Below are 24,654 nucleotides of genomic sequence, written 5' to 3'. Positions count from 1 at the left end.
CTCTCTCTCTCTAAATATTCCGGCGAAGGGGGTTTCCCTTCGCCGGAATCTGGTCTGTTGAAGAACAGACCAGATCTGGTCTGTTCTTCAACATACCTATTCTGGTCTGTTGAAGAACAGACCTATTCTGGTCTGTTGAAGAACAGACCGAACGGAAAATTTTCCGGCCGACGACCTTCATGAGAGTGCTGATTGGAGAGAGAGAGAAAGGTGAGTGAAAAAAAAAATGTTTTTTTTTTTTTTAAGTTTGAAGGTCGCCGGCCGGAAAATTTTCCGGCCGGCGACCTTCATGAGAGTGCTGACTTGGAGAGAGAGAGAGAGGTGAGTTGGAGAGAGGTGACGTGGAGAGAGATGAGTGGTGGAGAGGGAAGTGAGGTGGAATTTAGGTTTTTGTTTTTAATTTTATTTTGAAAATATATTAATGGGAAGGGTAGTTATGACATTTCTATGAAAATAGGGGGGCCATATTTGAATTTACAGAAATTTGGGGGCCATAAAGGAAGCTGGTCACAAAGTAGGGGGCCATATAGGAATTAACTCAATAAATAATTGTTGAAATTTGAGTTACTAAAGATACAAATAAATTAAGGCTTTTTGAGTGAAAGGTCCAATTTTTGGGGGGTAAAACCAAAATAAATCCAACCTTGTCAAAAAATGAGTTTCCAGTCCAAATGTCAGGACAACTCATTGTTTCCCGATTTTTTTTTATCCCCCTCTTGCCCTTGGACGGGACATGCTGACGTTCCCTGACAAAAAAAAACTGGATGGTAAATAAAATAATTTCCCGTACACAAAAAAATTCAAAATTTCATATTTTTTTGAAAATTCAAACGAAATATTAAATTCCCGCCCAACAAACCATCTCTTCTTGGTAAATAAAATAATTTCCTGACACAAGAATGTTCAAATTTTCAAATTTTTTTGAAAATTTGAAATTTTCAAACGAAATTTTAAATTCCCGCCCAGCAAACCATCTCTTCCTGGTAAATAAAATAATTTCCCGTACACAAGAAAATTCAAATTCCCGGTACAAAAGTATCTAGTACAGAAGAAAATTTCCGGTAAATAAAATTATTTCTCGGTCACAAGAAAATTTCCGGTACAAAAGTGTCTAGTACAAAAGAAATTTTTCAGTAAATAAAATAATTTCCCGGTGCGTCAGACAATTTTTCAAAAAAATTTCGTTTCCCGAGAATTTTTCGGTGGCAATTCCGTAAATTTCTGAACAGTACAGATTCTGATGGACGGGTTGTCAGATTCTTTTTCAGAAAAAAATCGTTTCCCGAGAAATTTTCGATGGCAATTTTGTAATTTTGGATGGCATGAACAGTAAATACTTTGTTTTTCAAGGGCCATTTCGTCATTTTTTTCCCAACCTGACTCTTTGGACCTGCCTTTCATTTTTTGGCTACCTAGGATGGGAAACCTATTTCTTCCCTCATTTTTTATGGTTAACCCAATCCCCCCAATAAATTAAGTTACTTGAGTTTAGCTCTTTGGTATATTAGTTAGGGTTTAGGACCCTTTGGTGCCCTGTAAGTGATTATCATATTTATCAGGTCTTAATGATGTATCAGTGTCATGTAATGGTTATTGTAATCCATTTCTACAAAAATAAAAAGTCAAACTTAAAGAAAAACCTAGATTTGACTCCAATTTTAACCAGTTCAAGTTTCTTTGCTTGCCGGATGGTACTCCAAAACTACACCATAATTTTTTTCAATTTAATCTTTTAGTTGTCGAAACTTTGGAAATCATGAATAATAGTGAAAATGCAGAAGTTTATTTTGATTCAAAGAAACAATAAAATCAAAAGAATCACCGGGTAAAGAAGTATACAGTCATTCCCTAACACTTAAGTTTTTGTGCATTGAAAATTGCATGTTATTTGGAAAAAACCCTTGAACGGGACTACTATTGGTATCGGACATACCAGCCCGTAGAACATTGATCCCGAAGTTACGGCCCACGGATGCCTTGGATTGGGCTTTACTAAAAGTGCAATCGAGCCCATATTTAAATCGAAAGCCCAAATTCCAAGGCCTTGGTGGTGGGTGCCTGTAGGAAAATAGTAGTATAGTTTTGTAATATTAGAAAAATACAGGTGCACGATCGTAAATAGGGGCCATCAGTACAAATAACAGTAACTCCAAACGATCTATGCATAAATAGGATTTATAGAGTTAGGGTTTTCAGTTTAGAGGCATTTAGCGCGTTATTCTCCTCCTTCATATCTTCATCGTCGAAGTATCTCTTCTCACAGTCATCATGGGGTAAAAATCTCTTCAACCCTAATACTACGAACATCTTGAATTACCTATGCTTTGATTTTACTGTTATCTAAAAGAATTGAGTAGCTTTAATGGGTTCTGGTATTATCTGTTGAATTTTTGGTTAACATTTAGATCTTGAACTGTGATTCACTTCACTATATGTTGCTCTATTAATCGTCTTTATAAGTACCCATCTAGTTATTTGATGATTTCTATTATTATAACTACTAGATTTGCCTACCCTTTTGGTAGAAATTTTCTATTTTCCTCAGAACATTTTATAGGGCCCAGATTTTGATTTTGTGAATATTGGTTTATAAGTTCCATTTTGATGATAGTTTATAAGAACATTATAAGTTCCATTTTGGATAGTGACATCTTGATAATCGGATTATGTTATATGCCATATTTCGTAAGTTAAAGATTGTTTACCAAAAGTATGAGTATTAATATAGGAAGACTCGTGGTATGGGAGCTGGTCGCAAGCTCAAGTCACACCGTAGAAGACAGAGATGGGCAGACAAATCATACAAGAAATCTCATCTTGGAAATGAATGGAAGAAACCATTTGCCGGTTCTTCTCATGCTAAGGGTATCGTTCTTGAAAAGATGTGAGACTTCTCTCTTCATCTTCTTATCTATCGTCCACAAATTCTTACCTTAAAACTAAGAAACATTTGAATGTTTTGTAGAGGAATTGAAGCTAAGCAACCTAACTCTGCTATCCGAAAGTGTGCTCGAGTTCAATTGATCAAGAATGGAAAGAAGATTGCTGCTTTTGTACCCAATGATGGTTGTCTTAACTACATTGAAGAAAATGTAAGTCATTGAAGAAAAACAGATTCTCCTAAACTCTTTGCACTTTTGATATCTACATCTTAAACTCCCCTTACTGATCAAACAAATCCCACCATATTTTCGTTCAAATGAACTATAGTTATGTCCGTACATGTGCCATTAGACCACAAGTTAGGAAGACCCATGAAATTTATGAGTCCAAGTACTTAGAAACACAATATCATATATATGCTTAAGCTTTATTCTTCACTCTTGCAGGATGAAGTGTTGATTGCTGGATTTGGACGTAAAGGACATGCCGTGGGAGATATTCCTGGAGTCAGGTTCAAGGTTGTCAAGGTTTCAGGTGTCTCTCTTCTCGCTTTGTTCAAGGAGAAGAAGGAGAAGCCAAGGTCTTAAGTTTCATGGAGGAAATGTTTGCGTTTTCCTACCAGTCATTTATTTCGACTTTTTCTTAAGCTAGAGAAATGGATTTGTGAACTATATATATTAGATTCTGCATGTTTATGGATCATAGAGTTGGTTTCTTTTGATGGAAGTGTGAACAATTTCAACCCACTTAATTCAATTTTGATTAAACAACTGTTTGTCAACCCGTTTCTTTTATTGATTAGTTGCAGTTGCAGCTATAAAAAAGGTGGGAGTGATCGTAAGTTGATTGTTTTGCTTCAAAATTTAAATATGAATTTGATTGAGTGATTTACATTTAACAGTATAGATTACAGAATATGTTCTCGTCCTTTGACTTGTGCTCTCGCTTGTTCAAATTGGGAAAAAAAACCCGTATGTGGTGTCAATTTTCACCAACCTATTCTACAAATAAATTGAGCGGACTGCCGGACTCCAAATTAGCTTGGTGTTGGTGATGTGAGAATTCTTGCAAATGGGTCTATTTCAGACCAGTAAAAGCAGAAAATACTGATAATTTTTCACTCATTGCTACCAAGGCAAATTGAAACTGAGAGTTGACTACCCCTTCCAAACTAAGGAGGTCATTGTTTTTCCTCACAAAGACCCAAAATCAGATCAAATCTGTCGTGATGAATTAGACATGTACACAAACATTTTGAATTTGATCACTCTTAGTCAATTGAGATTTCCGTGTAAGATTTCAAATCTAACATAGGAAAACATAACAAGGAGTAAATTGCTCCTAAAAAGAATTCATCATCAAAGTCCTAAGTTTACTCTAATTTTTTGGGTGAGCCAAATTACAGCTCTCAATATGATGAGGAATTTGTATAACATTTTACATCCATTACCTTTGGCAGAGCTGATTTGAAACTGTCGATCATAAAGCCTTCTTAACATTTGGGGCTAATAGCAAGAAAAATTGGATTGCATTTTTCTCGATTACAAGACTACAAAATATGATGTTCTTTAGGAATTCACTTCACAGTATGATCTATGTTCTCTTCTAGATTTGTTTAAGTTATAGCTTAACTAAGATTAACTACACTAATCATGGAAAAATGGTGCAGATTAGGTCAAAGTCATCTGGTGCAGCTCCATGATCATCTTTCTTCATCCATTGTCTTCACAGATAGACAGACAGACCAGCTAGAAGCTTGTCCTCACTGATTTTTCACCTTTCACCATGACCTGCCCCTGTGAAGAAAAACGTAGGCAAGTCTTAATCTTTGCTCGGCTATTTTTTAACATAAAATGTGTTGATGTTTCAGTGGTTGGATATGGGATTGCATACTGAGAAATGTGAATCATATTGGGAGCAGAGTCACATTCCCCACTAATATGGGCTTAGCTGCCATATAATGAGGCGGGTAAGCAATTTTTTGTTCCCTTGTGCTATTACTACGAGAAATTATACACTCAGGGTAACAATTTACCTTCATTTGAACTGGTGGAGAGCTGCAAGTTGTCAGTTCTCTTTCGATATGATATTTGGTAAAGCAATTACTGATGGTATTACGTTCATTGTTGATTCTGGTTCGGACCTGAATGACTCAATCTCACTGCACAAAGAAACATTGTCTTCTAGAGGAGCTCTTGTGTTGGACAATATTTCGATGGTTTTTGGAGAAAGACAAAGTGGATTAGGCTTCAATGACATCTTTTGCAGATCCTCCTGGTGATGAACGTTGATTGGACTGGAAATCTCAGAATCTAGCTTTGGATCCACAATTTTATGCATTGCCTCGTTCACATCGTCTACATTCAGATCTATGTTTGCAACTTGTCTAATCAAATCATCAACTTGATCATCAGAACAAAAGGAATTTTGCTTCTCAGCGGTCTCGTCAGGTGAATGCATTTTATCCTCGGGACGCTTTTGATCTTTTATGGAATTTTCAACCATCTCCAAACTTGACATCCCTTCAAATGACATAGTCTTCAAGTGCTTCTCTCTGCTTGATCCTGAAAATGAATCATTCTGAACTTCTGAAGGATTACCCAGTTTTAGTGCATCAGTGATTATTTCTTTAGGTTGCCCAGGTGAGGGGAGACTTTTGCTTGCAGAAGAATGTAGCAGTCCAGCGTCTTTTGAGTGTAGTTTAAGGCTACCGGGGGCTCTTGAAGTTCTAGCCTTTGTTTTGAGAGCATCGTCTTCAGGGGTTACAGGTCCAGATCCAGCTTTGGATAAACTACTTCGTGCACCAGAACGAGACTGTGAACTACCGTTGGGAGTATGTAGCAGAGATTTTTCCTGAAACGAAAACAGAGCAGTTGAGAAGCGTATACCAATTAAGAAAAGGATGAGGCAAAATGGATAGAAATAAATACAAACCGCATCAAAAAATCCGATTTTTGGTGATGGCATTCGGAGGCCTGAGGGTTTAAAGCTTTTAGAGACATTTGTAGATGCTGGATAAGCAAGTGCCGCAGATCCCTGAGAGATTTTCTTGGCACTTGGGTTTACAGATGAAAGAATATCAGATGGAAGGTTATCAACTTCAGATGCTTGAGAAGCATGGCTATCTCTTCGTAAAGAAGATCCTCTTCGAGGAGAATCAGTAATACCAACAGTTTTAGATCCTTGGCGAGGAGAATTAATACCAATATTTGCCTTTGGACCATTAGAATACTGATTGAGAGTAGATGTTGATGAAGATGATTCAGAAGACCAGCCATCAATTGAGCTAGCAGGAGATATGTTCGAAGAAATCTTGGGTTTTGGGATGGACTTTAGATACACTGAGAGACGGGAATTTTCAGGCTCAGTTCTATTTCTTGAAGAGATCTTTATTGGGGATTTAAGGGTTGAACCAGAAACAGGAACGACACTCCTCGAATTAATTTTGCTTCTCACAGACATCAAGGGGGATTTAGCACTCGAATCAGATGAAGTGCTACCAGACGTGCTGTATGACGAACAAGAAGCTGATGACTTCATCTGAGTGGTAGAAGACTGAGAAGATTTGGGGAGAGTTGTAGGCCTTGAAGTGACACTAGAACGAAGCAAACTGGGCTTTTTGGTCACTGCAACAGTTTCCCCCTTGGCTGCACAATCATAAACTAATGAATAACCATGGTAAAGATTATGCAACAGTAATATTTCTGAAGTTGTCGAAATTCTTCTTACCTGAAGTAGGTTTTGCAGTGTTACTACCAACTTTGACACGGCTGGCGGTGAGAGAAGTCTTTTTGGGCGGCACTGCTGAGACGGGATTGACTCTTCCTATTATCTTGGGTGGCTTCAGGGCCGTGGGATTGGACTCTCTACTTTTTGAGACAGGCTTCAATAAATAAATAATAATGATAATAAACAAGATTAGTATTTAGTGATAATCTAACTAAGTTCGAAGATTTATGCTAGTAATGTTCTGCTACAAGATTCATCAGCGAGGATCATGTGAGAAAAAAATCACCAATTTAGGCCACAGTTTAAGAAATCATTAGTATCTGATACAATAAAAGTCATCTTGTTTATTCATTAATATGTGAGTCATGTGAATGGTATATCATAAAATATACAAAGTATTCAATAAGCTCATTAACAGCATGCCTGTATAAGTCGTGGGCGGACAGTAGCTTCTTTCGTGGTTACCCTCTTAGGCGCGAGAGAAGGCTTCATCTGTGATTATGATAGTTTAATCTTGAGTCAGAAATTTTGATAGTAAGTACTTCAGAAACAATCCAATAAATACCAACATAGCAATAAATACGATGATGTAAACTTACTCCATTTCGACCAGCAAGTCCTGTCTTCTTTGGAGCTGAAAGAAAACTCGTGTATTAGTTTGATGATAAACAACAGACTAGAATAAGGGGCACAGTTAGTCCTCTATGATTTGTATTCATGTTGCATGTGGTAAAAAAGTTAGGCCCCTAACGATTTGGGCAACTAAGAACAATTGACTATTGGAGACTCACCTGTAGATAATTATGTAGCATACCCTAGGAAAAACTCATCTTATCAGATCATCTGGGTCTTCCTAAGATGACTCTGTGAACAGGTCATATTTATGTGCCTTTAGATGGAAAATGTTTTCTTTCAACCTTATGCATGTCACGGCTATGAACTATCTTTAAATTTATATAGTTGAGCTGAACTTTTCAAACCTGATACTCCCAAGACTGCCTTTTTTTGCTCGGACACACCCAATGTTTTTTTGCTACTAGTAGAATGCAGATTAGGAGCTTCACTCGACCTCTGAATGGAAGCTCTTATGTCATCAAACAAATCAACCTCCAAACTTTCCAGCGTCAAACTATCACTGTCTAATGTGGAGTTATATGTAGAGTTTGAATCTGCAGACCTTCTCATATCTTCTTCAATTCCAGGTAACGGACAAGGTGAAGCCTTTTTTACCCCATTATTGATAAAAGATAACTCTTCAGAATCCAGAACACCTGTGCAGTAAGAAGAACGGTGATATTTGAGTAACTAAAGATGCATTTCACTTCAGATGACCATTCTTCTGTATAGAATTGAATGGACAATAAGGTATTTTCGAGATTGGATAAAAATCGCTAGATTGAAATACACGAGGATGTAAGAATACCTTCATTTGTGAAGAAGGCCTTATCCCAAGCTAAACTTTTTCGCAAGTTACACTTTCCATTTTTTCGTGGAAATTCTGTTTCCATGGAATCCGACAACACAGGCTCTTGGTTCACTTCGTCTGTAAGATGCTCTGTATCCTTACTTTCAGTAGCATCTTTAACTTCAAACAAGTCAAAGCATTCATCCTCCATTTTATATTCTGGAAACCCTGCACCATTTTGAGCTTTTGAGAAATCATTTAGGACACTTTGATCAAGTTGTTTCTAGCTAAGAGTTAATCGAAGCATGAAAATTGGAAAAGTAACATATTTCGATTTAGGAGCATCAACTCCAACTTCTCCCCAATCGCAAAACAAGTTAAATAGCTAGTTCACATCAACAAATGATTTCGGAAAAATATGAAAAAATGCTAATTGTTATAGGAGTAAGAGAATTGATTGTAGAGTGTAGAGAGAGAACACATTGAATTCCTGAGCTTCTAACCTAAATTAGATGAGCTTTCCAGGCTTGACATTGGAAGTTAATCAAAAACCCTAAACCCTAGTTTTTCCTCTATTTATAAACAAAAGTATCATCAGATAAGGAATCGGATTAGATAATCGATATATAAAAAAACACAAACTTCATGAGTAACATAGAAATAGCAGCTTCGAATTAAGAACTGGAGAATAATTCCAAACCATACAAAACCCAAAATCAACCAAAAAGCAAAAGCGCAGCTAAATAACCTCAGATCAAAGAACCTATCAGATTATCAATAGATGTCGAGTTAGATTACCAGAAGGAGAAGCAAGCAGACAATCATCCTCGGAACAAACATCAATCAAACGAAGAGGCTCAATATCTAGATTCTTGCTATCAGTATCACTCATTTTGTCCTTTTGGGTTCAAAAATCGATATCAATCAGTATCTCTTTGACCTAATTTCTCAGATCTAGGTATCGAGAAAGGCAAAAGAAAATTTAACCCTAATTGAAACGGAGAAGATGGAGAAGGAAATTGAGATTTGAACTGGAAAAAGAAGGTGGATTTGTATTGATTGAATAAAAAACGGCTGTTTTTTTCTTTTGGTAATGGAGACGAGAGGTCTAAATGCCTTGATTTCTCTCTCTCTCTCTATACACCCAAAGTACACTATATACACCCCTCCGTATTTAAAAATTAGAGGAAAATAGAGGAGCGGGAAAATTCGGATGGGTGCGGTTAAAAGGCCTCCCCGTTTTTGTTAAAAGGCCTCCCCATGGTTTCGTTGACTTGGTAAAACACGTTTGACTTGGCTTGGTTAAAGGGCCCCCTCTTTGAATGGGTGAAAAAACCCCCTTTAAGGGTGTATTTCACCCACATTAAGACTTTAGTTGTTAATTATTAAACTTCCTAAAACCCAAATCCCTAAAACCCCAAATCCCTAGAAATTTCTCTCTTATATTCTCCTTCCCTCTTCTTCCACCGGAATTGTCAACATCACCGGCGACCATCATCGACGGGGAAAGTTCATCGGAGTTGTGCAACAATCTCACATTGTTGTTGCACTCCTAAACCACTTCTCTATCCCTTTCTAAACTCTTAAACCACCATGGATGAAGCAAGTTTCAAAAGTTTTGGAGAAACATCAAAGGATCCTAAATCATCAATTTCTGGACAAGATTCAGTCTCCCAAGAGGTATATGAACATATCCTAACACTTTTTTCCAAGTTGTATGATATATTCGTTGGTTGTATGAAAATTTTTTGGTTGTTGAACACGGAGGGTATTTTCGGTCTGGTCCAACCGAATTTATGCCATTTTACGGCTCGAGTCCGCCGAAAATATGCACAGTAGCTACTGTGCAAAAATTCGGTGGGCTCGAGCCGAAAAATGTCAATTAATTCGGTTCGTGCCCACCGAATTTATGCACAGTAGCTACTGTGCATATTTTCGGCGGACTCGAGCCGAAAAGTAATACATAAAACGGTGGTCTCGGGCCGTTTTGACTAAAATTCTCTTTTTTCCTTATAGGGCTTTGCTGTTGTGGCTTCTTCTCAACTTCCATCTCAAATTACTACAGACACTTGGGATTTTGGAGGTTCTAATACACAAGAAAGGTGGCAAGATGCAGTCGAAGAAAACGAAGCATCATCGGAATTTGGATGTCTTAAAATTGTAAATCGTGAATGTGGAGAAGAAGAACCCAACATTGAAGTTCCAGATAAGAAAGAAGAAAATCAAGAAGAAAACAGACCATATGAAGGTTTTGTCAGCATTGATGTTAGTGAGTATTTTCGAACTGAACAAGTGTTTGAAACGAGAGACGAGTTAGTTAAATGGGCAAAAGAAATTGGTATAAAAAACAAGATGGTTGTTATGATTGGTAAGTCTGCTGCGCGGAAAGGTGGTAAAAAACCGAAGATGGATTTACGATGTGAAAGAAGTGGAGAGTATCGTTCTCATCTTAAGGCAGAAATAATTCCTAAAACAAAAGAACCGTCCACCAAAAAGAGAAAAACGAGTACTAAGAAATGCAATTGCCCCTTCAAGTTAAAAGGAATACCGATAGACGGAGACAAGTGGAAGGTGGAAGTTGTGTGTGGGATCCATAATCATGAACTTGCAGAGACCTTAATTGGGCATGCATATGCCAATAGATTGAATAATGAAGAAAAGGTTTTTGTTGAAGAACTATATCAAAGTGGTACAAAACCACGACAAATTCTTTCTCAAATAAAGAAAAAATTCAACGATAATACCTCGACAATGCGTACCATATACAACGAAAGGATACGAATCCGGCATAGTCAACAAGAAGGTAGAACTCCTATGCAACAATTGATGAAATTGTTAGTTCAACACAATTATGTTTATTGGCATTCAATGAAGAAGGAAACAGGGGAGATTACTAACTTATTTTGGGCACACCCGGAATCTATCCAATTGCTGAAGTGCTTCCACACGGTGTTAATGCTTGATTGTACATACAAAACAAACTGATACGGGAAACCATTGCTTGAGATTGTTGGGATGACTTCGACTATGAAATCATTCACCGCGGCTATGGTTTTTATGGATGGAGAGGCAGAACATCTATACACTTGGGCTTTGAATTGTTTGAGGACATTATTTCCTCCTAACTCTATGCCAAAGGTATTTTTGACTGATCGGGAACAAGCATTAATCAATGCAATAGGTGAAGTCTTCCCACATGCAGATCGTTTATTATGTACTTTCCATATAGATAAGTGTGTGGTTGGAAAGGTTAAACCACACTTGAAAAACAAACCATTCCGAAAGTTCATGTCAATGTTTCGACTAATCATGTTTGCGGAAACCGAGGCGGATTATAATCGCGCTGTTGAAGATTTCGTCACAACGTGGTCGAAGAGTAACGCCATTGATGTTATTTATGTTCAGAAGACTTGGTTGCCACTTAGGGAACATTTTGTAACGGCATGGACCGATAATGTGATGCATTTGGGTAATACTACAACGAATAGGGTTGAAGGTGCACATGCGAAGCTGAAAAGAAACTTGGATACATCCGAGGGTAACTTCGTCACATGTTGGGAATCTATACATTCAATGACTGAGACAGAGATTGTTGCGATTAAAGCTACATTCGAGAAAAGTCGTACATCAGTGAAGATGTCTCATCAAATCAACGCCTTTAGGGAACTCAGGGGTTATGTCTCACACAATGCACTTGACCTGTTGGCAGATGAGGTGGAGCGGGCAAAAACTATAGGAATTGATTCAAATTTGTGTGGATGTGTGTATAGGTCTGTGTATGGTCTCCCTTGTGCTCACGAGATGGAAATAATTATGAGACGCGGTGAGGTGATATCTTTGTCACTCATTGACCCACAATGGACAAAACTCTCAATTATTCCTACTCCTGAGGTATATAACAAACTTCAGAGTTCTTACGAATTAGGATTGTTGTACTCCATGTGGGATATGTCGACCGGTCCTGAGAGAAAAGCCATATTAGAAAGGTTGAGGAGTATTGTTTATAGCAACATAAACGGCTCGAGGCCACCGTTTTTCTGCACAGTAGGTTCTGTGCAAAAATACGGTGGTCTCGAGCCGTTTATGTTGCTAAAAACGGCCCGAGACCACCGTATTTTTGCACAGTACCTACTGTGCAAAAATACGGTGGGCTCGAGCCGTTTTTAGCAACTTAAACGGCACTAGCCCACCGAAAAGTTGTCTCTTCTTTTGTATCTCTCTCTCTTTTGTATCTCTCTCTCTTTTGGCACATATCTCTCTCTCGGAGTTTTGTATCTCTCTCTCTTTTGGCACATATCTCTCTCTCAGAGTTTTGTATCTCTCTCTCTCTCTCTTTTGTATCTCTCTCTCGGAGTTTTGTATCTCTCTCTCTCTCTTTTGTATCTCTCTCTCTTTTGGCACATATCTCTCTCTCGCTCTCTTTTGTATCTCTCTCTCTCTTTTGACACATATCAAAATATAACATTTCAACCCTATAAAAAACCAACCGTTTTAACATATCAAAAGATTATAAAAAACCAAGCCGTTCAAATTATAAAAGTATCCGACATCGTTCAAATTATAAAAGTATCTAAAGCCGTTCTAGGTCTTCCTCCTGCCCACGGCCTTTGTTTTTGTCCTCTTCCTTGTATTTTCTTCCTGAACCCTCTGGGGTGCCTCTGGAAGTTGCTCCTCCCTCAATACTTGGTGAAGAATTTCCTTTCCTGCATCCACCCCAGACAAATCTAGTGCAGCAAGGGCATGCCGAATACCCTCTCTCTGAAAAAAAAATCAAGTCTGTTAACATGTATTTCCATCAATACTAAATAAAGTAGATTACATGCTTTATGTGTACTTACGTAGTAAGCAATCGAACCGAGTGAGCTTTGTGCTTGGTTCGTCTTCCGATGGTTTGGGTTTTGGACCTTCGGGTGTGAAATTCGACTAAACCACTCAGCATATCTATCATCGACCTCCCAAGCCGAACTAACCCGTTGCGACCTATCTTTCTCGTTGAGGACATGATGTTCCCAGTTCTCCCAATACCATGTATGTTCTCCATAATCCTTTGCTTCACTCCTTCTCTTCTTTGTTGCTCTCATGGGGGCAGACGGAATATGTTGAACCACACCAAATTGCCTCAACACCCTTTCGGGTTGATACGGCTCGGCAATATCATCAAATACGATACAACCGCTGTAGAAGGCGTATAGTGGGGGAGATGACTCACCAATGCCCATGAGTCTATATGGGTCCCAAATAACCTAAATAACACAATTATTATACTAGATGCTCATTCAATGTCAAATTAACATGCAAAATACCATAGTATATAGAATTTTACCTCTCGCTCCTCTAAATCGTCGATCATCTCTCGGAGGTTAACCAGTCTGTCATCTAGATTTCCATGTGCATCATGCTCCGTCCATTTACCCATCAGAGGCAAATCCGGCCTAATGTCGAAATCCTTTTTCAAATCCGACAGACCAAGCTTAAAGTGCTCGTCAATCCATGCCTAAACAAGAAAACAATTAGTAACCAAGAAGATAGACTCCTAAATTAATCAACTTATAATAATGTGAGAAATACCTGGAGGAGGGGCAGATAACCCGCCATTTGTCCACCCTTAGTGGAAGCATGACCGAGCTGCCTATAAAGATAAGAAAGCACAGCCGTGCCCCACGAATATTCAGGGACCTTCGTCAAGTCCATCAAATATGTAAGGTAGCAAACAGGCACCTTCGAACCACTCTTGTCACAAAAAAGAGTCGAGCCCATAAGATGGAGAAGGTACCCTCTGACGCAAAAGTCTTTCTTCCGTGCGTCATCTTTGTCTAAGCTACCCGAACAGATTTCCCTCAACCACAACATTCGGACACTCTTGCACTTAGTCGTCTTCAATTCTGCTTCCGCAGCCTCAGGTGTCACCCCTAAACCTTTCACCAGAAGATTGCATTCATTTACATGATCATTATCAAGATGAACTGAGTGACCTGTAATCTGAAGTCCTGTAATACGATGCACATCCTCTAGTGTGATCGTCATTTCTCCAAATGGCATGTGAAAGGTGTTAGTATCTTCATGCCACCTCTCCGTGAAAGCCGTGATAAGAACCCGGTCAAGTTTCTGGTAAGAGTATTTGGCGATTTGCAGAAGTCCTGATGCTTCCACCTTCTCACGAACTACTTTACACTCGAGTTCTATGTCCCAGACATGTTCCTTCTTTGACTCCCGTATACTTTTACTTTCAAGGGCCCCCACTTGCACGCCACTTGCGTGATTATGTAGTTTCAAAACAGGACGATCCTACGTAAACAAACATAAAAGTTACGTTTATTGAAAGTTAACAATATATTATTATATTAAACATTCATAAGTGCGAAAAATAGAAAAACATACACGTACCTTGCCATTCCAAATTTGGTAAGCAATATGGTTCTCATAGTTCTTGAGAACGCTACGGTCCGTCGGCCCTCCTGGAAAAGGATCCGCACCTGCTTCACTAGTCGAACCGTCGACAACCTGCTTCCTAGCATCCTCCTTCCTCTTTCTCGCACTTACAGTTTGTGCGACACGTTGAGACATGACTAAAGATAAAAATAGGATATATAAATAAAGTCAAACAACTTGGAAAAAAGAAAAAAGATGATTCATTCATTCTGAGGAGGCAAGGTTGATGATTCATATAGAGAGAGTGGGAGATTTTAAAGAGAGAGAGAGAGAGGAGAGATGCCTAAAAATTTGACCTACTGGCCAAAATACGGTGGGCACGAGCCGTGAGATGCCTAAAATTCGGTTCGAGCCCACCGAAAATATGCACAGTAGCTACTGTGCATATTTTCGGTGGGCTCGAACCGAAAATGTGCACAAAATTCGGCTCGAGCCAACCGAAAATATGTACAGTAGCTACTGTGCATATTTTCGGTGGGCTGGAACCGAAAATGTGCACAAAATTCGGCTCGAGCCCACCGTAAAAATGCACAGTAGCTACTGTGCATTTTTACGGTGACCTCGAGCCGTATCTTGTCATATTTTCGGTCTGGTTCGACCGAAATTATGCTTGGTGAAGATAAAATTGGGGGTTTTCTATCTCTACGGTCTGGTACGACCGTATTATGATTTTTAAGCATTAAAATTACTAACTTAAACTAAATTAAACAAAAATCATGAACATTATAACAACTAATACCATCCAATCCAGAAATCAATCCAATCAAAACCCTATTACTAATATAAACTAACTATACTATTGGGTATCTAAAAATCAAACTTTCCCTAAATCAACATCAGAAATAACAGAACCCTATGTATTATGAAACTATCCCTCCTTCAACAAACCGAAAACCCCTTTAAAAAAAAACCCTAAATTCAGAACTCAAATCTAGAGACATATATACAGAGAGAGAGAGAGAAAGATATAAGGAGAGAGAGAGATATACTAACCGTTGGTAATGGTGAAGAATGAGAGAGAGGGCGAGAGACCTAGAGCACGAGAGCTAGAGCACGAGAGAGAGAGAGAGAGAGAGAGAAGGCGGGAGATAGAAAGAGAGAAGGGATGAAACTGGTTGTGGGAAGGAGATGGTCTTTTAGGGTCAATTTTGGTCTTGGGTTAAGTTTGACCTAACGGCGTTAACTTTGCCGTTAGGTCAAATATAGAAGAGGGGGGTGCTCCTTTGCAGAGGGGGCCCTATAACCAAATGGGTTATAATGAGGGGCGCTTTTAGCGGGGAGGCCTTTTAACAAAAACGGGGGGGCCTTTTAAAATTTCGTGTGTAGGGTGCGTCTATAGGCGCCCTCGTTTTTACTCAAGCCCGCTTACTTTTTTTGCGCCCAAACGGACTAGGCACTAAGTGAGAGGCCACTTAACAACACGAACTAAGGCCAGTACGAGTGCTGTCGGACTGACTGTCTGGTCCTTGGACTGAGTGCCAAGAGTGAAGGCGGACTTAAGTATAGAGGAGAGGCACCGTTAGAGCCTTAGAGGCACCCTTGTGGGTATGATGCTACTGTTTGTTGGACGAGAATTCCTTGTTGTTCTCCTTGTCGTAGGAGGATTCATTGTTGTTCTCCTCGGCGTTGGATGATTTTTTATTGAGTGATTCTGTAGAGTTAATTTCGTTTTGGGCCCTAATTTGTGACTAACTCGTCGTTTGGCTCGATTTGACCATCGAGAGCCAAAACACTTCGACTTTTTCGGAAAATACTTTTAGGGGCCAAAACGAAATTAATCCCAAAAAAATTGTAAAAATTTTAATGTCCACATTTTTTTTCTCCTTTTCTCCTCCACTTCACATCATCTCTCATTCTCTCCACTTCACCCTTTTCTCAGCATGAAGGTCACCGAATGGCAACTGGCGACCTTCAACCCGCAAAAGTATAAAATAAGAAGAAGAAAAGGCGGAAGATAGATGACATGAATTGGATGAGAGAAATATATATATGCTATTTAGTTGCATATGTTCTATAGGTGCCTACACTACTACTGTAGGCGCCCTCACACAACCAAAAAATTTGAGAAGTTCAAGTGTAATTGGTGAGCCTAGAACAATAACACAGGGTGCCTTTTGAACTTCCCAAGTTTCTTTTCTTTTCATTTTAAACCTTAACTTTACAGTTCAGTCCCCAAATTTGGCACCACTTAAAACTTAGTCCCCAAATTAATGCAAGTAATATTTCAACAAAAAAAACAAAGATATGGATGTGACAATGCCGAGGCGCCTCTAGTAGGTCAAGAATGGTCATTATTTTGTAGTGTTTGGCTACTCAAAACTGTCAATTCCCGAAGTAAACCTATATGTGAAGAAATTTAAAGTAGGATGAGGAAAATAACAATTCAGACACCCACGGGACATGAATTGCAACTCCTAAGGATCTCAATTTTCTAGTTGTTTTTTGTTAACTGTCTCAAGCTTTCTCAGTTCTCACATAAGTGGAGGCTTCTTTTTCAAATTTCAAAGGAGAAAATATATTGTTGAGTTCACACAAGTAGATTAATCGAGAGTTTTATGTCGAAACGAAAAAGATGGAGTTGCTCACCATCCTTTGGTGCAACGGTTGGACACCCTTCTTAAGCCCATGAGGTCGTGAGATCGAATCTCGGTGGAAGCAGTTTGTCATCAAGATTTATCCTATATACAAACTGTAAATAATGTAATAATTTATCGGGCTTTAGGCCTCTTTGTTGTCGGACTTTAGGCCTCTTTCATTTCTGATTAAATTAAGTGGGTATCGTGCTTATTACATCATGATGTATCAATGTCTTGTAAGGAGTAATATCAAAACCAAGTCATGTGTCATTGAGCCTGATTTAGTTATAGATTTCCCATACTTAGGCAGCTACGCTGACTTGTATGGTTCGCTTTGGGAAAACAAAAATATACAAAATGTGTTTTGTGGAGTACATTTGTGAACTGGGACAACCCTCTCATCAAAAAAAAAAAAAACTGGGACAACCACCACCAACACTATTTTTCTCTTCCCTCTCATCTCTTTCTTCTTCCTGGCACAAGCATCGTTTACCTTTCATCTCTCTCTCTCTCTCTCTCCTTTTCCCTCCATCTCTATTTTTCCCTCCATCTCTATTTGCACCAATCTAGCTAGTAAACCAGATTAGCTAGGTGGGAAATCCCAAACAGCAAAACAACCAATGGGTTTAGGGGATTTCCCAAATCAGTGCGGTTGGGGTAATCACCAAAACCACCAACTTGTTTAGGGTGCGGTTTGGGAATCCCAAAAACACTAGAGTGGTTTGAGGAATGTCCAAACTAGTTTGACATTCCGACGAAAGACTTTACTTTGCGGGAACACTACTAGAGAGAGAGAGAGCGAAAGAAGAGAGTGAGAAAGGAGGAGAGAGGGAGAGAGAGAGAAAAGCGGAAAAAATTGTAGGTCATCCGCAGCAGCAGCTCGCTAGCAACCTTTACCGGTGTGGGGAAGAAATGGTGGTGACTGGTGAGGTGCTGGGAGAAACAATAAAGGTGGCCAATATATGGACTGTTATAACTAAAAGTCGCGGAAGCTATCGAACCTACCTAGAAATTGATCCGATTATGAAGATTAATTGAAAAGCTAAGCCAAAATCAAATATGCGAGCAGAATTTAACGAGGTTCGGCTTTAAAGCCTACGTCCTCGGGCGAACAAGAAATCTTTATTGAAGGATAGATGAAGACGACTCACACAACCCGCAAGTTCGTCCCAAGATGGTACCGTATAGAAATTAACCTCTATACTAAATCTTCGACGACCGAGAAATTTAACACCGCTCAAAACTATGAACAAAAAATTTCTCTCTCACTTGCTCTCTCTCTTTAGCTCTCTCTAAAGAAGAGTTGTTGTTGCTTGTGTTGATGTTGTTTTGGTTGATATTGAGTTCCAATACTAAACCCCCTATATATAGCTTTTGTCCACCGACCATAATGGGGGGTTTCTAACTTTTTTAGAAACCAAAAAATTAAACCAATTAGAAACTCAAATTGAAACCAATCTAAACCGGCAATTGCCATAAACTGCCAATTGCATCTTTCTCAAACCGCCAATTGCCATAAACCGCCAATTGCCATCTTTCTCAAACCGCCTATACCCTCTCACAATTCTCCACCTCGTACACAATTTGATATACTTCAAATTTTGGACGAACACCAGGATACTCCTTGTAAGATATATCTGCCTCTTGTAACTTCATCCGACTGCACCATATGACCATGGTTGCCTACGTACCCTTTTACAGGATCAAGCCTACCGTAGTTCTACCAATCCTTCAGATAAAATTACCTTGTCGCCATTACGCCTTTTCGGGCAACTTAACACGAGCCGATTTGTAGCAATTCCAGACAATGCTGAAACTTGCTACACGTCACCACTTTAGTCAACATGTCCGCGGGATTCTCATCTGTGTGTACCTTCATGAGAGAAACATCACCTTCCTCTATGACATCTCGTACAAAATGATACCTGACATCGATATGCTTAGTGCGAGCATGATGAACCTGATTCTTCGCCAAGTGGATTGCACTTTGACTATCACACCATACATCCACGCACTCCTGCTTAATCCCTAGATCATCCAGAAGACCCCACAACCACAATGCTTCCTTCACACCCTCGGCCATAGCCATATACTCGGCCTCCGTAGTAGATAAAGCAACTGTAGATTGTAACATCGATCGCCAAGTAACTGGAGCACCATGTACCCTAAATACATAACCAGTAGTAGATCGTCTTCTATCTAGATCGCCAGCATAATCTGAGTCAACATAACTGCTTACCTGACATGTGTCTCCACCAAAGCACAAACCCGTATCAACGGTACCCTTCAAGTACCTCAAGACCCACTTCACAGCTTCCCAATGTGTCTTCCCCGGGTTTGCCATAAACCTGCTAACCACACTGACCGCCTGTGAAATATCTGGACGAGTACACACCATAACGTACATCAAACTGCCAACTGCACTAGCATACGGTACACGATCCATATGATCCTTCTCCACCGTAGTAGTGGGAGATTGTTTTTCCGAGAGCCTGAAGTGTGGTGCCAAAGGTGTTGACACCGCCTTCGCATTCTGCATCCCGAACCGAGAAACTACTCGTTCGATGTAACCTTTCTGATTCAAGTACAGTTTCTTACTTGACCGCTCTCTCTTAATCTCCATTCCCAGTATCTTCTTTGCAGCGCCCATGTCTTTCATCTCAAACTCTTGACTGAGTTGAGATTTCAACTTATCTATCTCCACCATGCTTCTAGAAGCAATAAGCATGTCATCCACATACAAAAGGAGATAAATAAAGTCACCTTCGCGAAGCTTCTTGATGTATACACAACAATCATAGTCACTTCTACGAAAACCATGCTTTAGCATGAAAAAATCAAATCGTTTGTACCATTGGCGAGGGGATTGTTTCAATCCGTAAAGAGATTTCCTCAAACGACATACTTGATTTTCTTTACCCTCAACCTTGTATCCATCAGGTTGAGCCATATAAATTTCTTCTTCCAAATCACCGTGCAAGAAGGCGGTTTTAACATCGAGTTGTTCCAGCTCAAGATCCCTGTGAGCAACAATACTCAATAGCAGCCGAATAGAAGTATGTTTCACGACCGGTGAGAAAATCTCATTGTAGTCGACCCCTTCTTTCTGTGCATAACCCTTGGCCACTAGTCTTGCCTTATACCTTGTACCCTTGATCTCGGAAGAGTCTTCTTTCTTCTTGTACACCCATTTACAACCAATAACAGACTTTCCTTCGGGCAATGGGACAACCTCCCATGTCTTGTTCTTGTGAAGAGACTCCATCTCTTCTTGCATAGCAACCAACCAACTCTCTCTTTCCGCCACGGTAATAGCTTGTTTGAAGGTGACCGGCTCGTCGTCTTCCACCGAGAGTGCATATTCAACCACATTTGCCTGCCCGTAATGCCTAAGAGGTTTGTCTGACCCTAACCTCTGTACCGGCTTATATAACCGTTTCGGCCTAGTGTGTACCGAAACATCCTGCTGTTGTTGTTGTAAAACTTGTGTACCTTCCCTTGAACCTCCTCATGATCGGGTTCATCAATTTCCTCATCCTGAGTTTTATCCTGATGCTCCACCTGATCATGATTCCTAGAAACCCGTTGATCTTCGGCTTCTACTTCCACTACATGAGCTTTAGTAGACCCAACATCACCACAACTAGGCACCGTAGCTTTCGCCATAGCTACCATAGATGACTCATCAAACACCACATCTCTGCTGATTACAAACTTCTTGTCTTCCGTACACCATAGCCGATAACCCTTGACTCCTGTAGCATATCCTAAGAAAATTGCCTTCTTTGCTCTATTGTCAAGTTTGTTACCTTTAACATGGTAATAGGTCGTACAACCGAAAACCTTAAGTCTCCCGTAATCTGCATGTTCACCTGACCATACCTCGTAAGGTATGCCGCCATCTAAAGAAGAATGTGGAGACCTGTTCACAATATAACAAGCTGTAGCAACAGATTCTGCCCACCATTCTACGCCTAATCCCGAATTGGAGCGCATGCATCTAGCCTTCTCAAGTAGTGTACGGTTCAATCTCTCTGCGACTCCATTCTACTGAGGTGTGTTTACTACTGTCCAGTGCCTCACAATGCCTTCCTGATTACAAAACTCCTTGAATGCCCCATCCGTGTACTCGGTCCCATTATCCGACCTTAACGTCTTCAGCTTTCGACCAGTTTTGTTCTCAACCATTGCTTTCCACACCAGGAATGTGTTGAATACCTCATTCTTATGCTTCAGAAAATAAAGCCAGACAAATCTCGAATGATCATCAACGAATGTAACAAAATACCTGGAACCACCCTTGGAAGGTAACTTTGCCGGTCCCCAGACATCGGTGTGTACGTAGTCTAACACCTCTTTGCTCCTGTGCTTGCTTGTAGAGAACGTCACCTTGTGTGTCTTCCCGAACACACAATGCTCACAAAACTCCATGCAAGGCTTCTTCATGTCCTTCAACAAGCCTTTCCCGCACATCAAAGATAGACCCTTTTCTGACATATGCCCAAGGCGCATATGCCAAAGCCTCGTACTAGCCGTTGGATCCCTTCCACTGATTCCTACTGCTACATCTCCCGTAATTGTTGTCCCCAAAAGTTTGTATAAATTTCAGTAACGAGTACCTCTCATTACCACCAAAGAACCCTTAACGACTTTTATGGAGCCATTCTCTATAATTATCTTACAGCCGTTCCGCTCCAACACACCAAGGGAAATTAGATTTTTCCGCAAATCGGGTATGTGTCTTACGTCCGTCAATGTTCTCACCACTCCATCGTGCATCTTGATACGTATTGTTCCGAGTCCCACAGTTTTACATATACTATCATCACCCAGTATAACTGTACCACCATCTATACTCCTATAGGTAGTAAACAACTCCCTATTTGGACACATATGGTGTGACGCCCCTGAATCAAGCATCCACTTATCGAAGATCTTCTCAGACAGCTCTGTCACCGAGAAACATTCGTCCGCCTCTTCTGACACATATCCCGCCTCTTGCATCTCTTGTTTCTCCTTGTAGCCTTCGTTCTTTTGCTTCAACTTTCTCTTTGGACAAGCCGCTTTAAAGTGGCCAAGCTCACCACAACTAAAGCACGTTTTCTTGAAAGAGCCTCTAGATTTGGATCTAGATTTCCCGCCCTTTCCCTTTCCCCTTTCATTACTCCTCCCCCTCGTTACAAACAACCCTTGTGCTTGTTCTTTGTCTACTCCACCCGACGCCATACTGCTAGTAGCAACCTTACGAAGGTCATCCGCTAATAGCGAATTTCTCGTCTCTTCCATGCTTAGACTATCACCAACAAGCATCAAAGTTTGAACAAGGTTCTCATAGGATTTAGGCAATAAAAGTAACAATATGAGGGCTTGGTCCTCATCCTCAACCTTAACATCAATATCCTTCAAATCTGAGATAATCCTGTCAAACCTATTCACATATTCCTGAATAGAAGAACCCTCTTCCATTCTACATGTGAATAATTTGAATTTTAAGTAGACCCGATTCGTTAAAGTTTTCGTCATGAAACTGCTTTCTAGCTTTAACCACACACCCGCCGCCGTTGTTTCTCCGTCTACTAGGAACGCCACGTCCCTCTCAAGACACAACATAATGGTAGCCCGTGCTTCGAGATCTAACTCTTCCCAATCCTCATCTGACATATCTCCTGGTTTCTTTCCCGTCAACGTCTTGTGTAATTTCTGCGAGATTAACAGATTCTTCATCTGCATCCGCCAATAAGAAAAATCGTTTTTCCCATTGTACTTCTCTATCTCATATTTCCCTGCTTTGACCGTACCACTTCTCGATCCCATCTTCTCTTCGTTCAATCTCAACAAGGCTCTGGTACCAATTGTTAGAACTAAAAGTCGCGGAAGCTATCGAACCTATCTTAGAAATTGATCCGATTATGAAGATTAATCGAAAAGCTAAGTCAAAATCTAAATATGCAAACAGAATTTAACGAGGTTCGGCTTTAAAGCCTACGTCCTCGGGCGAACAAGAAATCTTTATTGAAGGATAGATGAAGACGACTCACACAACCCGCAAGTTCGTCCCAAGATGGTACCGTATAGAAATTAACCTCTATACTAAATCTTCGACGACCGAGAAATTTAACACCGCTCAAAACTATGAACAAAAAATTTCTCTCTCACTTGCTCTCTCTCTTTAGCTCTCTCTAAAGAAGAGTTGTTGTTGCTTGTGTTGATGTTGTTTTGGTTGATATTGAGTTCCAATACTAAACCCCCTATATATAGCTTTTGTCCACCGACCATAATGGGGGGTTTCTAACTTTTTTAGAAACCAAAAAATTAAACCAATTAGAAACTCAAATTGAAACCAATCTAAACCGGCAATTGCCATAAACTGCCAATTGCATATTTCTCAAACCGCCAATTGCCATAAACCGCCAATTGCCATCTTTCTCAAACCGCCTATACCCTCTCACATGGACAATCAAATATCATATGTGGACGACTATTTTATGTGGACAAATAAAAAAGTTATAAATCTTATATGGACAACAATTTTTAGGGGGATATTACTATAATACGTTTCGCTCCATACTCTCTAAATATTTGAGTTTTTACTTTAAGTCCTCACCATTTCCTTCTTCCATAAACCTAAGACATCTTCTTCTTCATTCCTAACAAAATTTGTAGACAGAAATTGTTGATCATGACGAGTCCAAAAAAAAAAGTCCCCATTATCGACCTAATGTGTACAGTAATTGGTGGTGTAAAAATATTAAAGTTTTAATACCAAAACCTAATTGGTTCTTCTTCTTCTTCATCACAGCATCATTGCCTCCTCCACCATCTACAACCACATCCACCATCTACAACCACATCCACCTTCTTCAACCACCTCCACTTTCTTGGGCCATCATAACCACCTTAAATGTGTTCTCATTTTTAAGATGGTTGATATCATCAACAACTTAAAGATGGTGTATACCAGATAAAATGTTCCATAGTTTCTAACAATAAAAAGATCTGAACCAAAATAAGTAACATTGTTGATACAAAGATGAGTATAGATAAGTAATGTTTTGTGTATCAATGAATTTTGAAGACCTTGAAAATTTGAATATGAAATCATATTCTTAATTAAGTCGTCTCTGAAAAGATAAACCTTAACTGAAACTAAGAGAATGGTAGTGGATCAAACTAATTAATTGAGTCAGAGGCATTCATTTGGATGAGTAATAATGCAAAAAATGACATTAACGCTCTTTCTTACTAACAAATTAATTCGTTCCTTGTTTCCATTATTTCTCAAGTTTTTATCATCTTAGAGAGAGAAAGATTAGAACGATATTGAGTTCTGAAGTTAAAGATTGAGAATGGTTGTTTGTTTGTGGTGGTCGAGTAGGAGTATATGGTGGTCCGGTCTGGGAGAAGGTGAAGGTGGTCGGGTCTCGGAGAAGGTGAAGGTGGTGGTGGACGGGTGGTGATTGGTAGAGGAAGTGGTGTTTTGATGAAGAGGAAGAAACGATTAGGATTGTCGAACCCTAATTGTTAGGTTTTACTAATTGTATTTGTTAATGGTCCTCATATTAATTAGTGTTAATATTTCAGGTCCTTATAGAATTGTCCCCTTATTAAATCAAAGTCAACTAAGTCAAACAT

The 24,654-nt window shown here is 39.6% G+C and overlaps 3 protein-coding genes across 3 annotated transcripts; 2 read left to right on the top strand and 1 right to left on the bottom strand.

Annotated features, from left to right (window-relative positions):
* The first annotated feature begins 2,106 nt into the window (after positions 1-2,106).
* On the top strand, positions 2,107-3,661 carry LOC147550087 (small ribosomal subunit protein uS12). Its single transcript, XM_086666095.1, has 4 exons — positions 2,107-2,273; positions 2,729-2,884; positions 2,966-3,092; positions 3,330-3,661. The coding sequence occupies exons 1-4, from the start codon at positions 2,269-2,271 to the stop codon at positions 3,468-3,470; spliced, it is 429 nt and encodes a 142-aa protein (XP_086522221.1). The 5' UTR covers positions 2,107-2,268; the 3' UTR covers positions 3,471-3,661.
* A 728-nt stretch (positions 3,662-4,389) lies between these two features.
* Positions 4,390-9,183, bottom strand: LOC147550086 (uncharacterized). The gene is made up of 9 exons (XM_086666094.1): positions 8,816-9,183; positions 8,036-8,245; positions 7,593-7,883; positions 7,212-7,246; positions 7,036-7,104; positions 6,613-6,766; positions 5,818-6,530; positions 4,919-5,736; positions 4,390-4,679 (listed from the first exon to the last, which is right to left on the bottom strand). Exons 1-8 carry the CDS (start codon positions 8,907-8,909, stop codon positions 4,951-4,953), a joined length of 2,352 nt encoding a protein of 783 aa, XP_086522220.1. The 5' UTR covers positions 8,910-9,183; the 3' UTR covers positions 4,390-4,679; positions 4,919-4,950.
* Positions 9,184-10,369: 1,186 nt separating this feature from the next.
* On the top strand, positions 10,370-11,002 carry LOC147550085 (protein FAR1-RELATED SEQUENCE 5-like). The gene has a single exon (XM_086668417.1). The coding sequence runs from the start codon at positions 10,370-10,372 to the stop codon at positions 11,000-11,002; it is 633 nt and encodes a 210-aa protein (XP_086524543.1).
* The last annotated feature ends 13,652 nt before the right edge of the window (positions 11,003-24,654 follow it).

The sequence above is a fragment of the Eschscholzia californica genome, unplaced genomic scaffold (genome assembly GCF_041429995.1).
Source record: "Eschscholzia californica isolate CP2 unplaced genomic scaffold, dmEscCali1.0.p SCAF_3, whole genome shotgun sequence".
Taxonomy (NCBI): Eukaryota; Viridiplantae; Streptophyta; class Magnoliopsida; order Ranunculales; family Papaveraceae; genus Eschscholzia; species Eschscholzia californica.
Note: the sequence above shows the minus strand (reverse complement) of the source record. Positions and strands in the feature narration are given on the sequence as shown.